This window comes from Anoplopoma fimbria, chromosome 12 (assembly GCF_027596085.1).
Source record: "Anoplopoma fimbria isolate UVic2021 breed Golden Eagle Sablefish chromosome 12, Afim_UVic_2022, whole genome shotgun sequence".
NCBI lineage: Eukaryota > Metazoa > Chordata > Actinopteri > Perciformes > Anoplopomatidae > Anoplopoma > Anoplopoma fimbria.
The window spans coordinates 25669332-25691341 of NC_072460.1; the positions used below are offsets into that span (position 1 = coordinate 25669332).

The 22010-nt window shown below is 42.3% G+C and overlaps 2 protein-coding genes across 2 annotated transcripts in view; one reads left to right on the forward strand and one right to left on the reverse strand.

Annotated features, from left to right (window-relative positions):
• LOC129099536 (transmembrane prolyl 4-hydroxylase-like) overlaps positions 1–4157 on the reverse strand; it is a 26758-nt gene extending 22601 nt beyond the window's left edge. The window contains exon 1 of the mRNA XM_054608791.1: positions 4152–4157. Coding sequence (XP_054464766.1) covers positions 4152–4157 — 6 coding nt within the window. The remainder of the gene's footprint in view (positions 1–4151) is intronic.
• Positions 1–22010, forward strand: part of LOC129099410 (cyclin-dependent kinase 17-like) — a 47963-nt gene that overhangs the window by 3231 nt on the left and 22722 nt on the right. The window contains exon 2 of the mRNA XM_054608641.1: positions 7256–7423. Within this exon, the coding sequence (XP_054464616.1) occupies positions 7279–7423 (145 nt within the window). The 5' untranslated portion in view covers positions 7256–7278. The remainder of the gene's footprint in view (positions 1–7255; positions 7424–22010) is intronic.

A 22010-nucleotide genomic window follows, 5' to 3' on the forward strand; every position in this document is an offset into this window, starting at 1 on the left:
CCATATGGCTCAATATTGTGGCCTACTTCACACATTGAATCTAATATGAACATTCTGTTGGTTTAACTGATGTGAGAAAAAGATGATATCCCGTCAGCTCAGCCTAAGTGCAACTATACTGTTCATTAATATGTACGTGTATATATTTTTAACCAACACATGCATTAAAGAAGTTGATTTATCAAAGGTATGTCTTTAAATAGCGTTTGGACCAACATTTATTTTCGGTTTAATAATATAAGCTAATGGACATATAAGGTGATGCCTCTCAGCTAAAGCTATATTAGTATATTCTACCTGCTTCTTTATAATGCCAGCGAAATCAAGTTTACATGTCATCTACTGTCTACAGGTTTGTACTACAGCTCCCATCTTGGATTGTGAAGAGGCTGATTGGGGACTTTACAATGGAACGTGAGCGTCCGGACCATGTACCTCATGAGCAAGGCTTTCCTGCCTAAGGTGACCATCACCCTTTACCAAAACGCTTAACACCGTTAACTCTGCTGTCGAGAGAATGAAATAGGTGCTGCTGCCAACTGAGTGACACTTAGCTTTTCATTGTTCTCGTCCTTTGTCAGCTGGGATTAGCTGTAATTCTCGAGCCTGTGGCATGGTAGGCAGCAACTGCAATCACTAATCCAGCTTTAGCCGCAAAGCAACAAAACTGTCTCAATAGGGAGTTTTATCTTGAATCAACTGTTACATAAAAATGAAAACTGAAGTCAGTTGCATATTATACTCTTCATTTTACCTATTATGTTCTGTTTATGACACCTTCCTTATTTATTTTGTCATCATAGATGTTGGCAAATAAGTCAGGAAACATTATCAACATGGCATCTGTTGCATCAAGCATAAAGGTAAATGAACTTCTGCAGATCTGTTCACTCTGGAGGATTGTAGAACAAATATTATGCCCAATTAAAGGACATGAAGTCGTTGAAGTATGACCATGTTCATTGTAATCCTCTTAGCTCAGATACTTGCTCTGCCTGTGTGTCTTTGTGTAAGTGACATATGTGTTTTCTCGACACAGGTGTTGTGAACCGGTGTGTCTATAGTACCTCCAAGGCTGCCGTGATTGGGCTCACCAAATCTATAGCGGCGGATTTCATTGATCAAGGCATTCGTTGTAATTGTGTCTGTCTGGTAAGTTTAGAGTGATCTGCAAAATAAAAAAATAAAAAATAATAATAATAATATATATATAATATATATTATAATATAATATATAATAATAAATAAAATAATGTGTCCTTTGATTCTTCATCAGGTATAACTCGAGGTTACTGGCATTTTAATAGATAACAATGTACTTTAGACATCCTTGAACACAAATTGTCATCAAAACTGATGCTTTTTAATGTTTGAGGACATTGTGCATTTCAAAGATATACAATCCTTGAGTTTGTCCCTTCAAAGCCAGTCACAATAACTGCTGTGCAAACTTTCCAGGCTTCTATTTTTGCAGCAGACCAATCATACCTATTTAGTTATCATAATAATTTAACTATTCAATGAGTATCTATCTTTCTTATTCAATATTGTTGTATTAATGAAGGTTTTAGAAGAAATTCAAGGGTTGCTCTTTAATATTTTCTCAGGTACTGTTGATACTCCATCATTGAGGTAGGATCCAGACCCAACCTGACCCAGAACAGGTATGGTATGCTCCAACTGTCTTTCACTGTCATAATCAGTAGTTTTGCCTGCATGGGTCATTTAACAGAAACATCTTATATTGGTTTTCCACAAAGAAAAAAATCCTGGGCATTGGAATAGTAAATGCTTCAACTGTGACTCCTCTCTTTCTTTCTCTCTCTCATATCTCTGAAACATGAGTTTTGGCTGATGAAAACTGGTGATGTGCACATGAGGTGGCTGGTTACTATGCGCTAGATTTATTGCCTCGATGGAGTGGTATTTGCAGATAATACCTGTCTCATACATACCATACAACATTAAATCAACCAGTCAGGCATTTGCAGGTATGCCATGTGTTCTAGAAAACTATGTGTTCATTTAAAACATAATCATTTCAGTGTACATCAATAAATAATTCAAAATAATCAAAATTTTTTCAAACTTCACGCAAGTCCCAATACAGTCATCAGAAAGTTAGCAAACCATGATAACAATTTGTGATCTGGCTCCACGTCCTACAGACATATGCTAACCCCCAATTCAATGATGCTAATTTGTAGTTTCTACATGGTAAAGTTCATTGTGTTGTGGTGATGCTAGTGGCCCAGTGATCAGCATTCCATCTCACCTCTGCAGTCCCCACTGCAGCTGAGACAGGCAAGCCTGATAGAGGTAGTACTCTAGGTTTCAGTGGGATCACTACCTGAAAGTGATGTTATAGCGACCTTTTGTGTGACCTTTGAGCCAGACCTCCTCCATATCATAATGGCAGACTCTCTGTTCTCCTTCCTCCTCCTCCTCCTCTCCTCCTCTCCTCCTCCTCCTCCTCCTCCTCCTCCTCCTCCTCTCGTGGCTGAATCTGGCATCTCTAATCTTTGGCCTTGTCTTCTGTTTATTTATCCATCTTCCCTCTTTAATTCCTTCTCCTCTTCTAATCTGTAGAGATTGAAGTGACAGAAAAGATGCTGAGGAGGAGCCTCTGGGCTTGTTTGGAGAATGGACAACTTTTGGTTCATCTGTTGGTTTACGTTTGTGTGTGTGTGTGTGTGTGTGTGTGTGTGTGTGTGTGTGTGTGTGTGTGTGTGTGTGGTGTGTGTAGGATTCTGTAGTTGGGCAGATTTGTGCATTACTCATGCATCCTCAGGCCGGCGGCGTTTCGGAGTGCCACTGAGTGCCCATTCCGCTCTGCCACAGTGTTTGTGAGTGCATGCATGCGTATGATTCATGTGCCACTGAATCACAGAGGAATGCTTGTTTGTTTTGTGATAAAAGGGGAGTACAGGAGGAAAGACAGTATCTGACAAACCAAATTAGATCATAGCTTCGATCGCTAAATGTTCCCCCTTCTGTTCTCAGAAAAGTCATTTCTCTGTGATTGCAATAGGATTCAGAAATATAACTGTGTTCAAAGAAAAGCTAACACTGCTGTGAGGATGCTGCAGTTTGCAATACAAGTCCTCAAAAATGCAAACTCATCTCCTTTATGTTTTTTTGGGGGGTAAAACCAGGCAAACTCTGGTTCTGATAAGTGAGGCCACCAGGGGGCGACTCCTCTGGTTGTATAGAAGTCTATGAGAAAATGACTCTACTTCTCTCTTGATTTATTCCCTCAGTAAACATTGTAAACATGAGTTTATGGTCTCAATCTCTAGTTTCAAGTCTTCTTCAATACAGCATGATGTTCATTTAGTAAATGATGCTCCATTTAGAGACTTCTGTATCGGCTTCACTCGGCAGATATGTAGGTTGCCATCTAGACCAAACTCATCAGAAATAACGGACACTAGATCTAAACAAGCGCCATTATTCAAAGTATTGGAAACGTTGTGTATCATTTTCTGAGCACACGTTTAAACAATTCAGATCATTGAGCAGCCATTAGCGGTGAACGTACAGGACCTCTAGTCACTACAATATGGACGTAGATGTTGTCCAATGTCATACAATGCTATTGTGTATGTGTGTGTGTGTGTGTGTGTGTGCGTGCACCTGGGCCCGATATAACTACCTGTTTCCATCTGTGTGTATTTGTACATGTGTACGTCAAACTAGCAGCTAGCAGCTAGCTAGTGTTTGTGTGTTTACTGTGTTCTTTTACCTCCTAAAGAGGAATTACATGCTGCAGCACAGAGAGGAGTCCTAAGCACTGCAGGGCTGGAAGTTTTTTATAGCTTACGTGTGTGTGTGTGTGTGTGTGTGTGTGTGTGTGTGTGTGTGTGTGTGTGTGTGTGTGTGTGTGTGTGTGTGTGTGTGTGTGTGTGTGTGTGTGTGTGTGTGTGTGTGTGTGTGTGTGTGTGTGTGTGTGTGTGTGTGTGGGTTGAGGATACAGAGATGTGAATTGTGAATTCTCAGCTTTACGCCTCTCTCCGTCTCCTTTCCTCCGCTCACCTCAGAGACAGAAAACTGTGGTTCCATCCCCGGCCTGTAACCTAGCAACCCAAAATGATGTGTGTGTGTGTTTTGAATAAATCCGAGCTCCTCCGGGGCGTGTCAGTTCACCTCACCTTCATGCAACCACACACAAACAACTTTACTATCTTCATCGCATCGTATAGTTTTTATTGCACAGCGTGTTGTTATATATTTTGCAAACTTCCAACCAAACTACAGGAACAGCAGAAGTTGCTCGTAGTGTCTTTTTCTTTTTTTGTGAAGGACTTCGAGCGTCCTGACTCATCTGGAGTGGGTCCCGTCCCGTCCGTTCAGTGGGAGTTGTGCATCAGAGTAGTTGGCGGTCGTGCCGGGTGTCGGCTGCAGCCTGGAGCCACATGTCTCGTCCCACTCGCTGGCAAGAGCTTCACACTGCCACGTCCATCTGCACCACGCTCAAACATCCAACGCACATTCATAACACCTCCTTCTCCATGGAACGCTTGTGTTGTTTTTTACAAGTTGACCCACGCAGATACGCGTATGTTTGACATGTTGCAGCATATACATAGTCATGACGTCATATACAGTCTATATGGTGAAAACCCCGACCGCAGAATGAAGCCCAGTGCTTACTTGGTTTACACAAACCTTATATTGCAAATATTTAAACTCACAGACATATGAATGTAGCATAAAGTGAATAAAAGTCACTTTAATGCAGCTGTCAGGCAGAAATGCTTCTGTTTCGATAATAAATGCACACTGATACTATAAATTGTCTGGTTTATTATAAGATATTCTTTAAAAGCAGAAGGAGAAAGTTTACAAACTAAGTAGCAATAAACATTTTATTAGCTGAATATTCCCATTAAATGTTTGCTTATTTTTCTCATAGTTGTTTACAATTGAAACTACAGCTTTTTTCATCATACTATGAATACATTTGGTAATCTTAACTATATATATGATACACTGTGGTACCCTGAAGTGTTTCCCTCTATGAGCTGCCGGGTAATGAAACCTCAGCTGCATTACTGCTCCGCTAATCCAACAGATAAGATGAAGACTGTGAAATGAGTCATTGTTGTGTGTCTGTATGTGTGTGTGTGGTAAAGGTCCAGCGTTGTATTCATGATAACGTTAATGTGAGTTATATATTCCTGATGATGAGGAGAAGCCGGCCCGTTTTCTTCTGGAGTGAAGTCTGGGAAAATCATGCAAATGAGGTGGGGGGGGAGGGAGATTCGTTCCATACAGATAATCCACGGGGTGACGGATGATACGGGATGAATGTGAGTCGCTCTCGTTTTGTTCCATTTGTTCCTTTATTTTAAGAACTTTTGTTTTGTTTTTGGAGAAGCCGGCTGAGGTGCCCGACCGCATCCAACTGTGTTCATGTAAATTGGGGACATCGTTGTTAGTGATGGATCTTCACCTCAGAGCATCTTCTGGTGGACAAAACCCCCAAAAAGAGAGAATGCCTGTCGTGTTGAACGAGCATCACTGGGTTTGAATTCCCTCAGAGCTGACTGAAAGACCCAGAGCCTGAAAGGGATGAATGGCTTTTGTTAAAGCCTCCAAGGTTGGACACAAAGAGAACGGCAGTGTGTGTGTGTGTGTGTGTGTGTGTGTGTGTGTGTGTGTGTGTGTGTGTGTGTGTGTGTGTGTGTGTGTGTGTGTGTGTGTGTGTGTGTGTGTGTGTGTGTGTGTGTGTGTGTGTGTGTGTGTGTGTGTGTGTCAGCTCTTATGGGTCAGATAGAAGTAGCAGGAAGTGGAAGGGAGACAGAAATACTCTGCCATAGCTGCGTCTACCTCCAGGCCAGTACAGCAGAGTGTACTGGCCACACACTAACTCACACACACACACACACACACACACACACACACACACACACACACACACACACACACACCCTGCAAAGACACAAATACTGTACACACTTAAACCAGATTTTAAACGTCTGCTGGGCACTCTTAATATACATATATATATATATATATATATATATATATATCTATATATCTCTATCGGGTCGTCCTGCAACCACAAGGTTGGCGGTTTGTTCCCCGTCTCCTACTGTCCGTTCTCCTTGAGCGAGACGCAGAAAAAGCTGTTAAAACCGCCATGTGTGACGAATGCTTCAGTCAGAAAAAGCAACCAAAACAAAGCCTTAAAGGTTATACCTCATACCTGCCATTTAAACATTTAAAAACTTGTTCCAAATAAGTCGTTTGAATTGAGTAGATCTTGGAAAAAACATTAAATTCTGAGCTCCTCAGTTCAACTATGAAACCATGATTGATTCATCTGAGACCAACAGTCATGTGATAAAAAAAATCTGTGAAACTTTGACTGAACTTCAGGCTGCTGAACACAGAGCAGAGAGGAGAGGAGCTACGTATATGGCACGTAGAGCCTCATATTTTTTTTAAACATTGGTAACACTTGGAAACATGTTGTTTATAAAGATTCCATTGTTTGCCAAGTTTGTAATATAAATGATCAAAGAAACTTAACTGATTTATGACATTGTAACCGTGTTATTCTGCACTAAAGACATGTTTGAGTTCTCTCTACCTCTAGTCATGATGGTTCTGTTTCCATAGAAGAGTAAAACTTTCATATTGCAGTAAAAATCAAGGCCACAGAGAGTAAAATGTGACAGGAGCAACAGAAAAACAACTGTATTTTTATGAAAAAGTTTTTAAGGTTTATTTTCTGTTGCACTTGCCTCATTTTGAACAAATAATGAGTGAGAGGAGTGGATGTCAGGAGGAATGAGAAATGAACTACAAATGTAAAAGTCTCGTCTTCCTGACTGAACTAACCCGTGAGCTTCCTGTCAGTCACAGCTCATCAGGGAGAGACGCTCCTCTCTCCAACCTCCGGGGAGCTGCACAGTCGGCCATTTACATGTTGTTGTTTTTTTGTACATTTTTGTTTGTTTTGTAGCTCTCTTTCTCTCTGGGTCTGCTCCCCTCTTTCTGTGGTGTCTTTTATTCTGCAGTGTTTGCACTGGGGATCCATGACAATGAGAGCACACGCTGCGCGAGCAAACACAATCAACAGGAGCTCACAAAAAACAAAAAAGAAAATGTAGAAAATGCGCCGAGGCTGCACTGCAGCAGCTTAACAGGGCGGCGTGGATCTAGCTGTTGATGGTTATAATGAACAACAATGACCGTGGTTATGATGATGATGATGATGATGGTTGTTGTCCCTCCCCTCTTTCAGGCCCCTGGGCCCCTGTGGTGAAGATGGACAGGATGAAGATAATCAAGCGGAGGCTGTCCATGTCTCTACGCAGCGCTCGGCCCGTCGACGACTCTCTGTCGGAGCTGGCTGAACAGATGGCCTTGGACGAGCCGTCTGCAGCGAGGGACAACGGTGAGACACACACAGGTGAGACACACACAGGTGAGACACAAACGCCGGGGCAGACGTCTACGTATCAAATATCAACACAGAGTCTCAGTTCACAAGAGAAGAAAGAGCTTTTCGAAGAGGAAGTGTGTTGTCGTTGTGATGGAGAGTGATTGTGTCACCTTCATGACCCTGTCGCGAGTCACACAGTCATTAGTTTGTCTCCCAACATCTGTTATGGAGACAGTCTTATGACACAGGAGCAGACGAGCCACGCTGTTAAAGACTAGTTTCTCATGTGATCCACCCGATCCAGACCTTAAGGGGAGAAAACACAGGCTTCACTTCACTCCATCTTCAGATTTTGGTCTCTTCTTTCAGACTAGTGGAAAGGAAAGGTCCAAAATATATATATTTAGGTGTTTATTTTACTGCTTTGTCTATTTGTGTCTGTAGATTTCTCCTAAATTCACCAAACATTTTCCACTTACTTACACCAAACGTTACAGTTTCATTCCTCTCTGTATTCTGAAGGTTTCTACAGAGTTGTTAGTTCATATATCATTCATAGCCGAATCAAAGTCACAACAATTATTGCACTGTCCTCCATTTGTGTATTGTTATTTCTTTATATTCACTGCTTTCATGAAGGCAGCTCTTTTAACCCACCCTCAACACCATCATCACCTCCGTCACCATCACTTTTTCTGTTCCCTTAACCATGCAAATTAATCATCAAGACTGAGAGAAGCAGTAAAAGTGTGAATTAACACGTATTCATGTGAGCAAAAGAGAATCTTAGCTCTTGGCTCAAAGTAGAAAAAGCAACGTCATTCTCAGAAACTCTGGCTGCCATCTGCTGGACTTCTTCCAGGACTGCAGGACCCCTCTGTGGGAACACCTGACCTGACTGTGTGTGTGTGTGTGTGTGATTGGTCTGTGTGTGTGTCCTATTCTGGAATCCAGGTCACAACAGAGCAAGGCAGGTTTGCATCTGTTTCAGTGCAGAAGCTATAGAGACAGGAAGTGAGGAAACAAGAAAAGCCTGAGCTGTGTTTTTAGGTGAGAGATCTCTGCTGCAAAAAGAAAGCAATGACGTTTGTTTTCTCGTGACGTGTTACTGGATGTGGTTGTTATTCCAGCGATTTGTCAGGTGATTTCCAGAGAGCTCACGTGGCGAGGAAGAGAGAGAGTTGGGTGGAGGAAGTGATGTAGAGGAGAGGGACATTAAACTTTAACCAGTGCACTACATCTTGCACATCATCCTCCTGCTGCATCATCACCCTCCCCGACCCGCACATCTCTATATATTTTAGTCACACTGTGCAAGAGAGCGTTAAAAACACTCCCCACATTTTTCACAGAGCTAATTAGAAGTAGCTGACTTCTCACGCTGTGTTCTTGTAAGGATTTGTGATACTGGTGGCGAAACTGTGAGGATATAAGAGGAAAAAAACAATAACTTAACCCCCAAAACCACTGTTTTCACCTAAAAAAAACGTGTGTCTTTATCTTGACTTTTTAGTGCAAAGTATTTAAATCTTTCATATTGTGTTATAGATACTCATAGCGACTGCTCTCTGCTGTTTGAAAACCTGTCTATTGTGATTTATATTTGCTTTTAGCTGATATGGAGCCAGTTGATGAATATGGAGGTTCCCTATAGAACCAGCGTCTTTGCAGAATATGGAGAAGAATATTAATGAAGAGTAGATGTTACCCTTTCAGTTTGCCTGTAAACCGCTTATGTGAAACACTAGGGCTAATGCTAATCGCTAGCATTCACATATTATGGCCTTTGAATGTAAACTCAAATTCACAAATGTTTGTGATCATGCATAAGTTAAGTGAAAAAGGAGAACTGCCGTCATGTTAAAAACTTGAGTTAAAAAAGTCTGGCTGATGGTTAAAGCTACTTAACGTTTGTGTTTTTTAATCTTCTGTAACTGTGGCATGAAATCATGGTGGAATTAGCAAGCTAGCTAGCCATCTAGCCAGCCCCTACGTTTGTATAATAGAACAACTTAATGCTTCCTCCACACTCTCTTATCACAGCGGAGGAAAGAACATTGCTATCTCCAGTTAATCATTAAGTCATTAACACTGATTCACCAGGCGTTATGATAGTTTCATAATAAATCTACAGAAAAGAGAGCAAAGGCCCTTTTCTGCCCATGTTGCATATTGTATTTCACACTCTAGAGGCAAATTTTCAATTTCCAGGGTAGATGCACTTTAGCCAAAACTCGTGGGGTTTACTTTGGCTAACTCAGAACAATAATAACAAAGTAACACAGGACAGAGCAGAACATCCCACATTGGAGGTCCAGGCCTATACATTATGATTTGAAGTAGGCCTATCAGTGGGAGACCTCTTTAAACCCTAATGCATGGAGAACACTGTGGAGTTGGGGATTATTTGGAAGATAGGAGATGTAACTTTTAGGCTTCCAGTCACATTCTGCACAAAGAGTCAATTACTCATATTTCTGAGGGCTTTAAGTCAGGGTGAAAAAGTCAAGGAGCATCTGTTTGTATCATTTCCCAGCAACAGTTCACTTCATATCTCCTCCAGTCCTTCCATCAGTCATTCGCCTTTTTCCTTCACCTCATGTGGCATGTTTCCCACAATGCATCTGCTAGTTATTTGTGTACATGTCTCTTTTTATTTCATCTTCTTCAAAATCAGCCTCTTATCAGTCCATGACTCAACATATTTTCCACTTTGCACGCCTCATGCATCACACACTCTCCGTGGCTATTTCTGTTTTCTCTCTTCTAACTCGAGTACAGCAGCTGTAATAATTCCCACTATATGTTTTTTAATCTTTCTTCACTACATTTTGTTCTGTTCTTACATGTTCTGCTAATTTCACTGTGTCTTGGTTCTGTGTGACCTTGTGTCATCTTTCTTTTTCCTCTTTTTCTTATTCCTCTTCCCTCAACTCTTAATCCCTCTCGTTCCTTTTTCTGGTTTTTCTGTCGACCCACTCCTCACTTTCTGGCTTTCTCTCCCACTCTCTTTTCTTGTCTCCCTTTCTCTTTCCTCTCCCTCCCTCCCTCCCTCCCCCTGGCTGCATCGCGTGTCTCTCAGAGCCTGTGGTGGTGTGTGCTGTGCACCCCCCCGCCTCGCACAGCGCTCCCTCCTTCCTGCGTCAATACGCCAGTCATCTGGGCCGCACCGCTCTGCGCAGAGAGCCGGGCGGCGGGCTGGAAAGAGACCGAGCCTACCTGAGCCTGCACAGGACCGGATCTCTGGGTACACACACACACACACACACACACACACACACACACACACACACACACACACACACACACACACACACACACACACACACACAGTGATGCATGCATGCACCCATAACCACAATAAAAAATAAAAAAAACATGTGGCTGGAAGTTCAAACAAACCGGTTTAATTCATAGATTCTGTTTATTCAGATGTTAGGAATGGATTCATTTTGAAACAAAGCAGTGGTTGAACGTCACTAAGAACATATACGCAAATACTGAAGTACAATTTTGAGTGGTTTTTCACCCCCACATTTAACAGGCAGATATTGTTTAATGCAAATATGTTATGCAATTTATTTAAAAGCTATAGTTACTTTGAAGATAAAGTTTTGCACATAAATATCTATATATATATATGATCAATATATAAGATCTAATGCATTGTAATAGATTGACTTGTCCACTGCATGCACAATAATGTATCAGTAAGAACAACTGAATAATATGACATAACACAGACAGGAGCCGTTGTGCTGCCAAGCGTGCTTTTACTTTCAGTACTTTTAGTACATTTTGTTAGTACTTTTGCACTTCTACTTCAGTTACTTTGTGAATGCAAGAGTATTTTTTACCTTGAGCTACTGCTAGGGGTTCACTAATCCGACCTATTCAGTCCCGATACCGACGCCATGACTTTAGGTGTCGGCTTATAAAGATCACGGATCAGATATTGATGTCTAATAAGCTCTGTGCCTCACTGAGTTGTTAAAGTCAGAGACTGGGATCATTATTTTACGTTAGAGTTATCATCAAGCTTCATTTTACTCTCCTAACTCTGTAAAATAAAGTGTAACAATTAAATACAAATATATAAATGTACTGAATTCTTTTTTATTAAAATAATGACATCCAATAACTTATTCAGATGTTTGAGCCGGTATGGTATCGGTGCATCTCTACATATTGCTGCTTCCACTTGAGGAAAAGATTTGAGGACTTCTTCTCTTCTGTATCTTTCTGTCCTTTCACAATACCTCGGCTGAGCAACATCAAGTCAGAGCAATACTGCCCCCTCTGGTTGCTCAACTCACACACGCACCTAAACAGGCTTTCAATGCAAGGCTGTATATACGGACACAACTTGGCTATCCTCCAAACATTTCCTATTTATCAGGAGGGCTAAAGCTCTAATGACCTTAATCCAACACTCACACATGCAGATGCTCACAACATCCACATGTTCACACAATCCCTATATCCCCCCCCCCCCCGTCTGTATGCATATTGTAATGGCACGCGAGCACCGTTGCTATATGGATCCCAGTAATCTCATTTCCCACTGTGGCAGAACGGCTTTATATCAGGAGCGCTGGGATGGAGTGAGGATGGGAAAAGTCAACGCTGTGGACTGTTGGAGACGGGTTCAGAATGTAATGGAGCTCGAGAAATCCAGAGAGATTGATTGCGGGAGACCGAGCGATATCGAGGGAGGGAAAGTACAGATGAGACGAGGGAGGGAAGGACGTGGCGGGAGTCCTCGGCTGAGTGAACGGCAGATAGACCACAACGAGACTCCACGTATTCATTCAACTCACGCTGACAAGAGAACTATTGTTGTATCAGGAGCTCACACTTCATAGCGATCGGGCAAACTGTGAATACGATAAGAATGGATGGAGTAAACGAAGATGATCCCCGTAAAGAAACAGGGACAGCAGCATAGCTCTGGGTGTAGTTTCAACAATTCTTTATACTATTGCTAATATGATACCTGAGATTCATTACCAATGCCCCTGCAATACATTTTTGATACCTTACTTTGACAATTCTTAACATGTTTTTCAAAGTTCTTAAATGTTAAGCGCTGTCTGCCATTAGAGGAAACGTGATGGAGTGCCCTAAAGGGTAACCTTCTGGTAGAGAAAGCGTGATGAAGCGCCTGTAGGGCGGCCTTTCAGTGGAGAACACTTAATGCTCTACCCTCCAGGGTGCAGTAGTTAGTGTATCCTCTAAGGTGCTCTTCAAGTACATAAAACACGATTAATTGCACTATAGGGTAACCTTCCAGTAGAGAAAACATAATGAAGGGTGCGCTTACAGTAAAGAAAATGTGATAAAGTGATTCTCTAGGATCCCTTAAATGGAGAAAACATGATAGTGTGTCCTCTAGGGTGCTCTTCCAGTAGAGAAAACGTGATGAAGTGCCCTCTAGGTTAACCTTCAAGTAGAGAAAACATGAAGAAATGACATCTAAGGTGGCCTTTAAGAGGAGTAAGCATGATGTTCTACCCTCTTGGGTGCGCTTACAGTAGAGAAAACATGATAATGTGTCCTTTAAGGGGCTCTTCTAGTAGAGGAAATGTGATGAAATGCCCTGTAGGTTAACCTTTTAGTAGAGAAAACGTGTTGTTTAGATACAGAAAATGTTAAAAAAGTGAACCTCTAGGGTGCTCTTACATGGAGAAAACATGATGAAGTGAACCTCTAGGATGGCCTTATGTTTGGGAGATGCGATGCAATAGCATAGAGGCTACTCTTCATGCTTGAAATCTTTCCACGTGGCGCCCCACCGCATTCAGCTGGCGCCCCTAACCGGTCTGTTACCGACAGACTGTTTGGTTCTGGCAGAGTGACGTCATTCTGTGAAACCCACAGCTGTGATCGGTGCTCAGAAAAAGGGCCTGAAAATGGACGAGGCTCGATGCTGAACCTGGAATAGATGTGATTCTGTTTGTAAAATTAGGAAAGCTGTAGTCTGAAATGCTACGAGGTACGCAGTGTGTGTTTGTGTGTGTGTGTGTGTGTGTGTGTGTGTGTGTGTGTGTGTGTGTGAGTGTGTGTGTGTGTGTGTGTGTGTGTGTCCCACTGGTTGGTCTTGCTGACTCACTGTTTGCCACTCAGCAGTCGGAGCACGTCGGACGGTTTTAATAGAGCGACATGATGATGCAATCTCTCCTTCCTGCTGCACTAAAGAGCTCACCCACCCTTTCTCTCTCTCTCTCTCTCTCTCTCTCTCTCTCTCTGTCTCTCTCTCTGTCTCTCTCTCTCTCTCTCTCTCTCTCTGTCTCTCTCTCTCTCTGTCTCTAACTTGCTCCATCCGTCCATAGGAGGATTCAATTAAATTCACTTTTCATCTGTGTAAGTGGGCCTGACTGCGGGGTTATATTTGTACGTTAGGCGTTTGGCCAGTTGCCAGAGCCGGAGAGCTTTTACAGGTTTGTGATTCATCTGTTGCTGACTGGGACCAACATCAGCTCCCATCACACTGTACTTACAGTACAGAGGAACCACGGCCACGGAACCTACCTTTCACCGCCACCTTCTCTCTTTCTGTCTGTGAGGATCTGTAGTAACACCTCCCGTCTGTTTCACGGAGAGAAAAGGACTTTGCAGAAAGCTGCCTACACTATTAGAAATAAAGGTTCCAAACGGGTTCGTCTTGAAGTGCTAAGGTTCTACCCAGAACCATTTAATGCAGAAGAATTCTTCTTTTAAAAGGTTTTTTCAAAGAGTTCTTTGTGAGACTAAACGCTCCATTAAGAACCCTTTTCCTTCAAAGAACATTTTTGGGGAAGATAGAGTTCTACGAGGATTGTTGAAAGCAGAGGTGTTGAAGGAGAACGCCCACATTAAAGAACCACACCCTCTCAAAAACTGTTATTGTGAACCATGATGGTTGTGGGTTTCACTGCACCACATCAGCTCTTTCTAGGGTTCTAAATTAAACAGTTAAATATAAAAAGGTTCTCAGTAGAACCCCCTGAGTAGAACCCCTGCGGAACCACCTGTGGGTTCTAGATGAAACCCTTGGAATATAAAAGGGTCCTCTGTGGGTTCTTGTTAGCACCTTAAAACAGTAGAGGTAGTAGGTTCTGGGTGAAACCATTATACCAAAGAATGGTTCTCTGTAGTACCTCTTTAGATGGGTTCTAGGTATAACCCTTTCTGTTGCTGTTAAGGGTAGAACTCCCTGAAATGGTTTCGGGCAGAACTTTTTTTAAAGGTTCAAACAGGAACCTAAATGGGTTCTCCTATTAGAAAACAACCCGAAGAACCCTATATGGTTCTAGATAGCACCTTTTTATCTCTCAGTGTGCTCTTCTCAAACCCGCTGCCGGCTGCTATTTCTGATTCCGTCACAGATGTCTCTCCTCGCGTTCTTCTCCCCCTTCTGTTCCTCTTTTCTCTCTACATACATCAACATGCTATATTTAACCTCCAGATAAACGCAGAGTGGGGCGGAGATAAAAGACGGAGAACCTTTTCAGACCTCCCTTATCTCCCCCCCCACCGTACCGTACGCCACGAGAGAGCCCGTCTGTGCCAGGGGTTTAATGCAATGCATTAACGCTGCATTAATCGCTGAAGCCCTCTCCCTCTCTCCCTCTCTCCCTCTCTCCCTCTCTCCCTCTCTCCTGGCACTCTCGGCCATTTGCTCGCCCTCACCCTCTCACTCCCAGACGGGATCTAATAAGAACAATAGAGTGGGCTGCTTTTACACACTTGGTCTTGTCAGCTTTTTTTGTGTGTGTGGAGGCTTGATGTTACATTACCTCATGCTTTAGGCTTAAAGGAATATGTTGCTTATGAATGCTATTTATTTTCAAAGCTATGTAGGAGTGAGAGGGGGAGTCGGGGGGGAGGCGTTGGGGACCGGCAGCCTGACAGTAGGCGCTCCGGTCCCACTAATTGAATAATAAGATTCCTTAGATGCAGATAAAAGGTTTAGAGGTAATTACTGCCGTCTACATTCTCCCTTCCCGTGTTTCTCTCTTTCTGTTTGTGTTCCTCAGGGATGTTATATGCACTTTGATTTTTATTTTTATTGTCTCACTACTGGAGGCAGGCCGTGGTATTTATGGTGAAAAAAATAAATTGACAATATAGTTTCATTGGCATATATGAGGATAAATATTTCAGATGTTTGGCCTTGAAGGGAGTGAAAAGCCGTGTGGAGGAGGTAGAGAGCTGCACATGTGAATACAAAGAGAGAAATGAAAGGAGAGAGTAATAGGATCCAAAGAAAAACAATCCTGCGTTTGTTTCATTTGGAGAATATGAAGCAAACAATGCACTCTTGATGTCCTCCGTAATATTTGTACATACACCTTCCACACGCAGGTAGATTAGAAATGTGTTACGTATACAGAGCACCAATGATCCCCATATATATTTACTTATCTAAGCCAGTACTACCATGAGGGTTTAATTGGTTGTGTGTTTGTGTAAGTAGTCTTGTAATTAAATGCATCATTATTGACATGCAGGGTGTGAGAGCTTTACTACAGGAAGATGGTTTGTCACTTAAGGCGATGTGATTATTGATGAAGGGAGAGGAGCGGTTTGATCTCACCGTCGCACACATTTTAGAAACTGGTTTTTTTATTCTGTGGAAATATTGTGAGGAAATATAGCATTTTATACTTTATCTGGCTGACATTTTGTGGGTTCAACACATTCATCTTTCTATGAACACAGTTCATATGACAGGATGGTCCACGGTTCCAAAAGGAAACGTGCATGTGTAAAGGAAAAGTATAAAAGTAACAAAATGTACAAAATAAAAGCGCTAATTATACTAAATAGCCCATATCACTTCTTATTATTATTGGATAATTCATAAATTATTGATGCATTAAACTGTAAGCATTTATTCCATGTTTTAGTTTAGACATCATTGTCTGTAAATAAGAAGTGGACAAAGTTTTGAAGCCTTGAGTTCAGCATTTAGGCCGTCGCCATTTTGGGTTTTTTTTGCAACCAGAGGGGACATTTTTAGGAGACCAAATTCTTAACCTTTTCCTTCTGGATCTCCAGGTGATGTGTTGGTTCACCTTAACTCTGTGAGCTGTAGCTTTAGCTTCTATCTTTATCTTTTGAACCTGTTCTCACTGCTAAATCAGTTTGACATCCTGGATATTTATCTTTCAAACACATATTCTAGACCCTTCTGACTGCTTGTCAATGAAATATCTTTCCCCAAAACATGATATTTCTTCCGGTAGTGCAGTTAGTGAGAGTTTGGGCTCCGTGGTAACGTATCTCTGACAGCTTGAAGGAGAAGCAGCCGTCCTAAAGCTCGTTGTAGACATGAGATCGAGCCCTCGCCAGCCTCGTCTTGTTGGGTTTTAATGAGACCGTCACATCTTTGATGTCCATTCTTCACATTTAGTTTTTTCAGAGGGAAGTTTGCGATCCGTACAAAGAAAAACAAGTTTAGCAAAACACTCATCAGGATCAACACCTCTACATCCTGCTACCTCCCGTCTGATATCTCTATGATGAATGTGTGTTTCTTCATAATGTGTTTGCTCTGCAGGTGTGTCACCTAGAGCCACGTATGTGTGCTGTTTTATAGAGATGCAGTGGCATTTATGAGGGATGGTGCATGCGTGCACGGGTTGAGAATGAATAATAGGCCTGCGATTCAGGGGGGAAGGAAGGGAGGGAGGGAGGGAGAGAGAGAGAAACAGGAAGGTGGAGACGATGTATGAGAGGGAGGAAGATGATGGAAGAAAGGATGCCAGAAGCGTCGCTCAGAGGGACTTGATTTCTGCGCCAAAGAGAGTGACGAAGACGAGGAGGAAGAGAGAGAGAGAGAGAAAGAAGAGACGATAGAGAAAGAGTGAAAGAAAGAGGATCGCACTGTATTCATCACCATCTCTGGACCCAGACGGAGAGAGGAGGAGGAGGAGGAGGAGCGAGAGAGAGATCGGTATCACATGAGAGGGAGGAGAGTAAAGAGCAAGGTGAAGGGAGGGAGCGAGAGAGGACGAGATGCTCTGAAAGCACCAATAGGGGCGCCAGAGGCAAAGAGGGAGAGAGAGAGGAAAGGAGGAGAGAAGAGAGTGTTTAGCTGAATGACAGTGGACGAACAAGCAGGAGGATATCTGGACACTGGACTGAAAATGAAAAAGTAGAAAGAGAGAGAGAGAGAGCAGTGAAGGAAAGAGGTCAGACAGGTCAAGTGTGTTTTCCTTCCTACGAGAGGATCCGTAGGTTTATATGGATGCAACACCTGTTTATCAGCTTTCTGCTCATGTGTGTGTGTGTTGGACTGGACTCTGCAGCATTTTGCGCCTACCTGCACGCCGTTTGACCTTCCTTAGTCAGCAGGCAGAGTGAGACTGCAGAGAGAGAGAGAGAGGGAGGGAGTGTCTAGAGGAGAACAGAGGGAGTGTTAAAGTGGAGTCGTGGCCGAGGGAGTAGTTGCATTGTGATCAGTGTGCCGTCTGCATCGTCCTCCACTCAACGGGACACACAGCCTGAAGACTGGATTTAGATTGTTTTGCCCTAAAGCTCTCTGTTAGAATGTATTTTTGATTATCTCATTCTTTTAATACCACTTCGAATTGTCCGATGGATTTGTCAGCCAACCCTCAAGGGGGCTCTGCACGTGCTCCCGGCGGGGGAGACGTGAGGACGGGGGAGTCTAGAGCGGGAGAGGGGATAAGACTGGGGGAGAGAGACCCCCCGCTGAGGCTGTCACCTTTCCGTATGCTTCGAGTGCTGGACTCGTGCCGTCCTCCAGGAAACCGTATCGGTGAGTCTGGTCATCCTCCATCCAGTCAGACCCAGACTGGATGACGTACCATTACAGCAGCTTTTATAACTTTTATGTTCCAAGGGTAAAATGTTGTTCAATGGATGAAACTGTGCTATATAACATCCTATAATAGTTGTATTCATAGTGCATTAACAAAGGTGTGTCATAGGGTTTAATTAGATAGACATGGATTTATGTTGAGCCCAAACTTTGTTTTTCATGCACTGGTTCATTTAGAGACTTTGGTTTTTTGGAGATTTTTCTTCCAAAACTCGTCTTCTTTCAGACGAGTTTATGAAAAAAAAATGTTTAACTTCTTTCTCTATTTGTGTCTGTAGATTTCTCCCAAATTCACCAAAAGTTACCATTAGATAATGCCTCATTTGCATATTTAAACATAACATTTCAGAAAACTTGTAATACAAAAACTACTTGTCTTAATGTCAGTAATCAACTGGTGAAGTTTCATGTTGATATCTATTAGTTATTTTTTTTACCCTATTCACCTGTAGTGTCTTCAACATGTATGTAATTTAACTAAACATATCTTTAAAGGACGTTTTCTCTAAATGAGTTTTTTCTCAGACTCTGATCCAGAAATCTCCACTTCAGTAGCTCTTACATACACCAAACTTTACAGCTTCATTCCTCTCTATATTCTGAAGGTTTCTACAGAGGGGTTTGTTCATATATCATTCATAACCTGATTTTATACAACACTGTATCACTATTTTTTTATGGCTGTTGACAGTATTTTCAGATTTCTGGAGTGATACAAAGAGATATCATAAATCCACCTTTGACTCTTAAATGTCAACAAAATGAAACAAGAATTTGAAACCTGGCTTTATCCAATGTTCAGGTTTATGTTCTGGAAATGTATGAACATGTGCACACATATGATAAGATGATCTCTCATAAATCATTCAAAATAATTGTCTTCATCTACTTTGGAGGTTTCATGTCGGTATCTATTCGTATATATTTTTTACACGATTGTTCTGTAGTGTCTCCCCTTAAGTAGTAGAATATGCTGATCCCACGACTTGGAACATCTTATTAATAATCATTTATTCATTTCGAAATATCATATGTGGCCGTTTTAAAGATAACAGTCGCAGTGTGTTTGTCCTCGGGCAGTGTGTGTCGGTATCTTCAGGGCCTCCGAGGAGAAGAGAACAGTCCTCATCTTTTAAATTTTTCATCCATTTTCTTGTCAGCACAATCGTATCTCTTTTCTTCCTGCTGCCAAATTCAGAAAGTATGCTGTCTTAGAATGCTTCAGTTCAAAGCGTAGTAGTAATAGTGGGATGTAATGCATTGGATGTAGTCAGTGAACCCTCCAGCAAACCCACTGAACTCCATGACGGGCCTGCAGAGTGAGAGCTTATGACCAAAAAAAAAAAGATTTCCATTACCCTTTTGAAGGACTTCCATTCCACCGGCTTTTCAGTCGTTCTCTGCGGCGCTGCCATCACGTGCCAGAGATTTCCAGCTAAGTGGAGAACATGCAGGAGGGCAGGAATAGTCCTAAAAGCAGACCACTCTCTCTCTCTTTTCCGGACGGGTTTCTCTGCTCCAACTAGGCCATCGGGGCTCCACAGTGGTAGCGCGTGACATTTACTGTCTGCTCTTTGGTGTGCTTTGGAAATGGAGCAGAAAGAAAAACCTGCAGGAAAAGAATGTTCCCGTGTGATCGGGAACGGTTTGATTTCGGGACACGCCGACGTTACAAAATTCTCTGTTGTTTTATAATCCTTGAACGCCTCTTTAATCTTCTTCTGCAGCTTCTTTTAAATACTGTATTCCCTACTGAAGGCTTTAAGAGAACAACCAACTTATTTATTTATTCAACATTTCTTTTAACTAGCTGTCACTCTTGGTTTTTAACATGGTTTATCGTGCAGTATTTGCATGTTTAATTCTGTTTATTCTCTTGTTTCTTAACTTTCTTTTAAAGCAGTTTTTGACTTTGCTACATGAATCAAGTTATTTTAGTAGAGAAAGTGTGTTTGGTGAAGCTGGTGTGTTTGAGCGACGTTATGGTATCATATTGTTTCCAGACCCAGGTGAAGGAATTTTCCACCTGGTCTGATCCGCCCACATCTCCACCACTGTTTACACAAACAGAGGAGAAAGTGAGACCGACCTTATATCATATCAGCAGAGCTGGATACTCTCTGGTCATGTGTGTGTGTTTGTAGATGTCCCAGATCGGTTTCTCCTCACTCTGGTGTCAGTTACGCTGAGTTTACGGTTTCACCATCGGGGTTGATTCCTGATGTGACGACTGGCTGGTTTTTTCTTACCAAGCTGCTCTGCATTCAAACGCCGTGTTCGGGTGTCTGGCTTTTGAGGCCACAGGCAGAACACGAAGACTCCTGTTTTTCTAATGAGCATATGCTGATTTAGTCAGAGCGCCGGACAGCTGGGATCCACACAGGTAGTCTACTGCTTGCGAGTTTAAGAGGTAGGGGGGGGGTGACATCACCGAGAAAAGTGTTATTAGGGGGAAAATGCCATTATAAAAGAACAGAGGATTTTTTAAATAAAAGAAATACAATCCTATTATGAAATGAAAATGAAGTTATATAACCAGGCGGCAACCCCCAGTTCTGCTGAGTGAAGCCAAAGCTTCCTGTCTTAAAGCTGCATTCTCTCTGCTGTCCACCAGGGGGCGACTCCTCTGGTTGTATAGAAGTCTATGAGAAAATGACTCTACTTCTCTCTTGATTTATTCCCTCAGTAAACATTGTAAACATGAGTTTATGGTCTCAATCTCTAGTTTCAAGTCTTCTTCAATACAGCATGATGTTCATTTAGTAAATGATGCTCCATTTAGAGTCAAACACACCATAAAGCAGTTATCCTCCTTCTTCTCCTCCTTATTTGTCTTCTTGTAATACCTTATCTTCTTCTTCTTCTTCTTCTTCTTCTTCTTCTTCATATTCTTGTCCTTCTTTCTTCTTGAAGTCTTTCCTTCTTCTCTTCTTCTTGTCCTTCTTCTAGTCTTTCTCCTTCTTCTTTGACTCCTTCGTCTTGAAGTCTTTCTCCTTCTCCTTCTTCATATTCTTGTCCTTCGTCTTCTACTCCTTCTCCTTCTTCGTCTTCTAGTCTTTCTCCTTTTCTTCCTCTCCTTCTTCTCCTTCATCTTCCTCTCCTTCTTTCTCTCTTTCTCCTTCTCCTTGTTCTTGTTCTTATTCTACCTCTTTTTTGTCTTATTCTTCATCTTCTCCTTATCTTTCTTTTTTATCCTCCTCCTTCTTCTTCTTCTTCAGCTTCTTCTTCATCTTCTTCTTCTTCCTGATCTTATTCCGACTCAAATCCTGCTCACCCCCCCTCCCCTATCCTTCCGTCTCACTCTTCTTCTTATGGTGGCTGTTTGGAATGTAAGCAGTAGATGACCAAACACAAGACACACACACACACACACACACACACACACACACACACACACACACACACACACACACACACACACACACACACACATGCGTATGTGCTGTAGATGACCCAGACTTGAGAGCTATCAGGCAGCATACACTGTTACCCAAAGAGAGACCCTTCCCCCTCATTCACACACACACACACACACACACACACACACACACACACACACACACACACACACACACACACACACACACACACACACACTGATGGAGGTCGTGCTCGTGTCTGCTGCACCGTGACTCATTAATCAGATGGAGTCTGAGGGGAACGGACTTGTGGGGGGTTCGGCGGGCAAAGACGGGAAAGCTCTCGTTGCATGCGGGTTGATATCGATCTCTGACCTCCTCGTCTTACAAATGGCGTTTCATACACACTCTGCTAACACCCCCC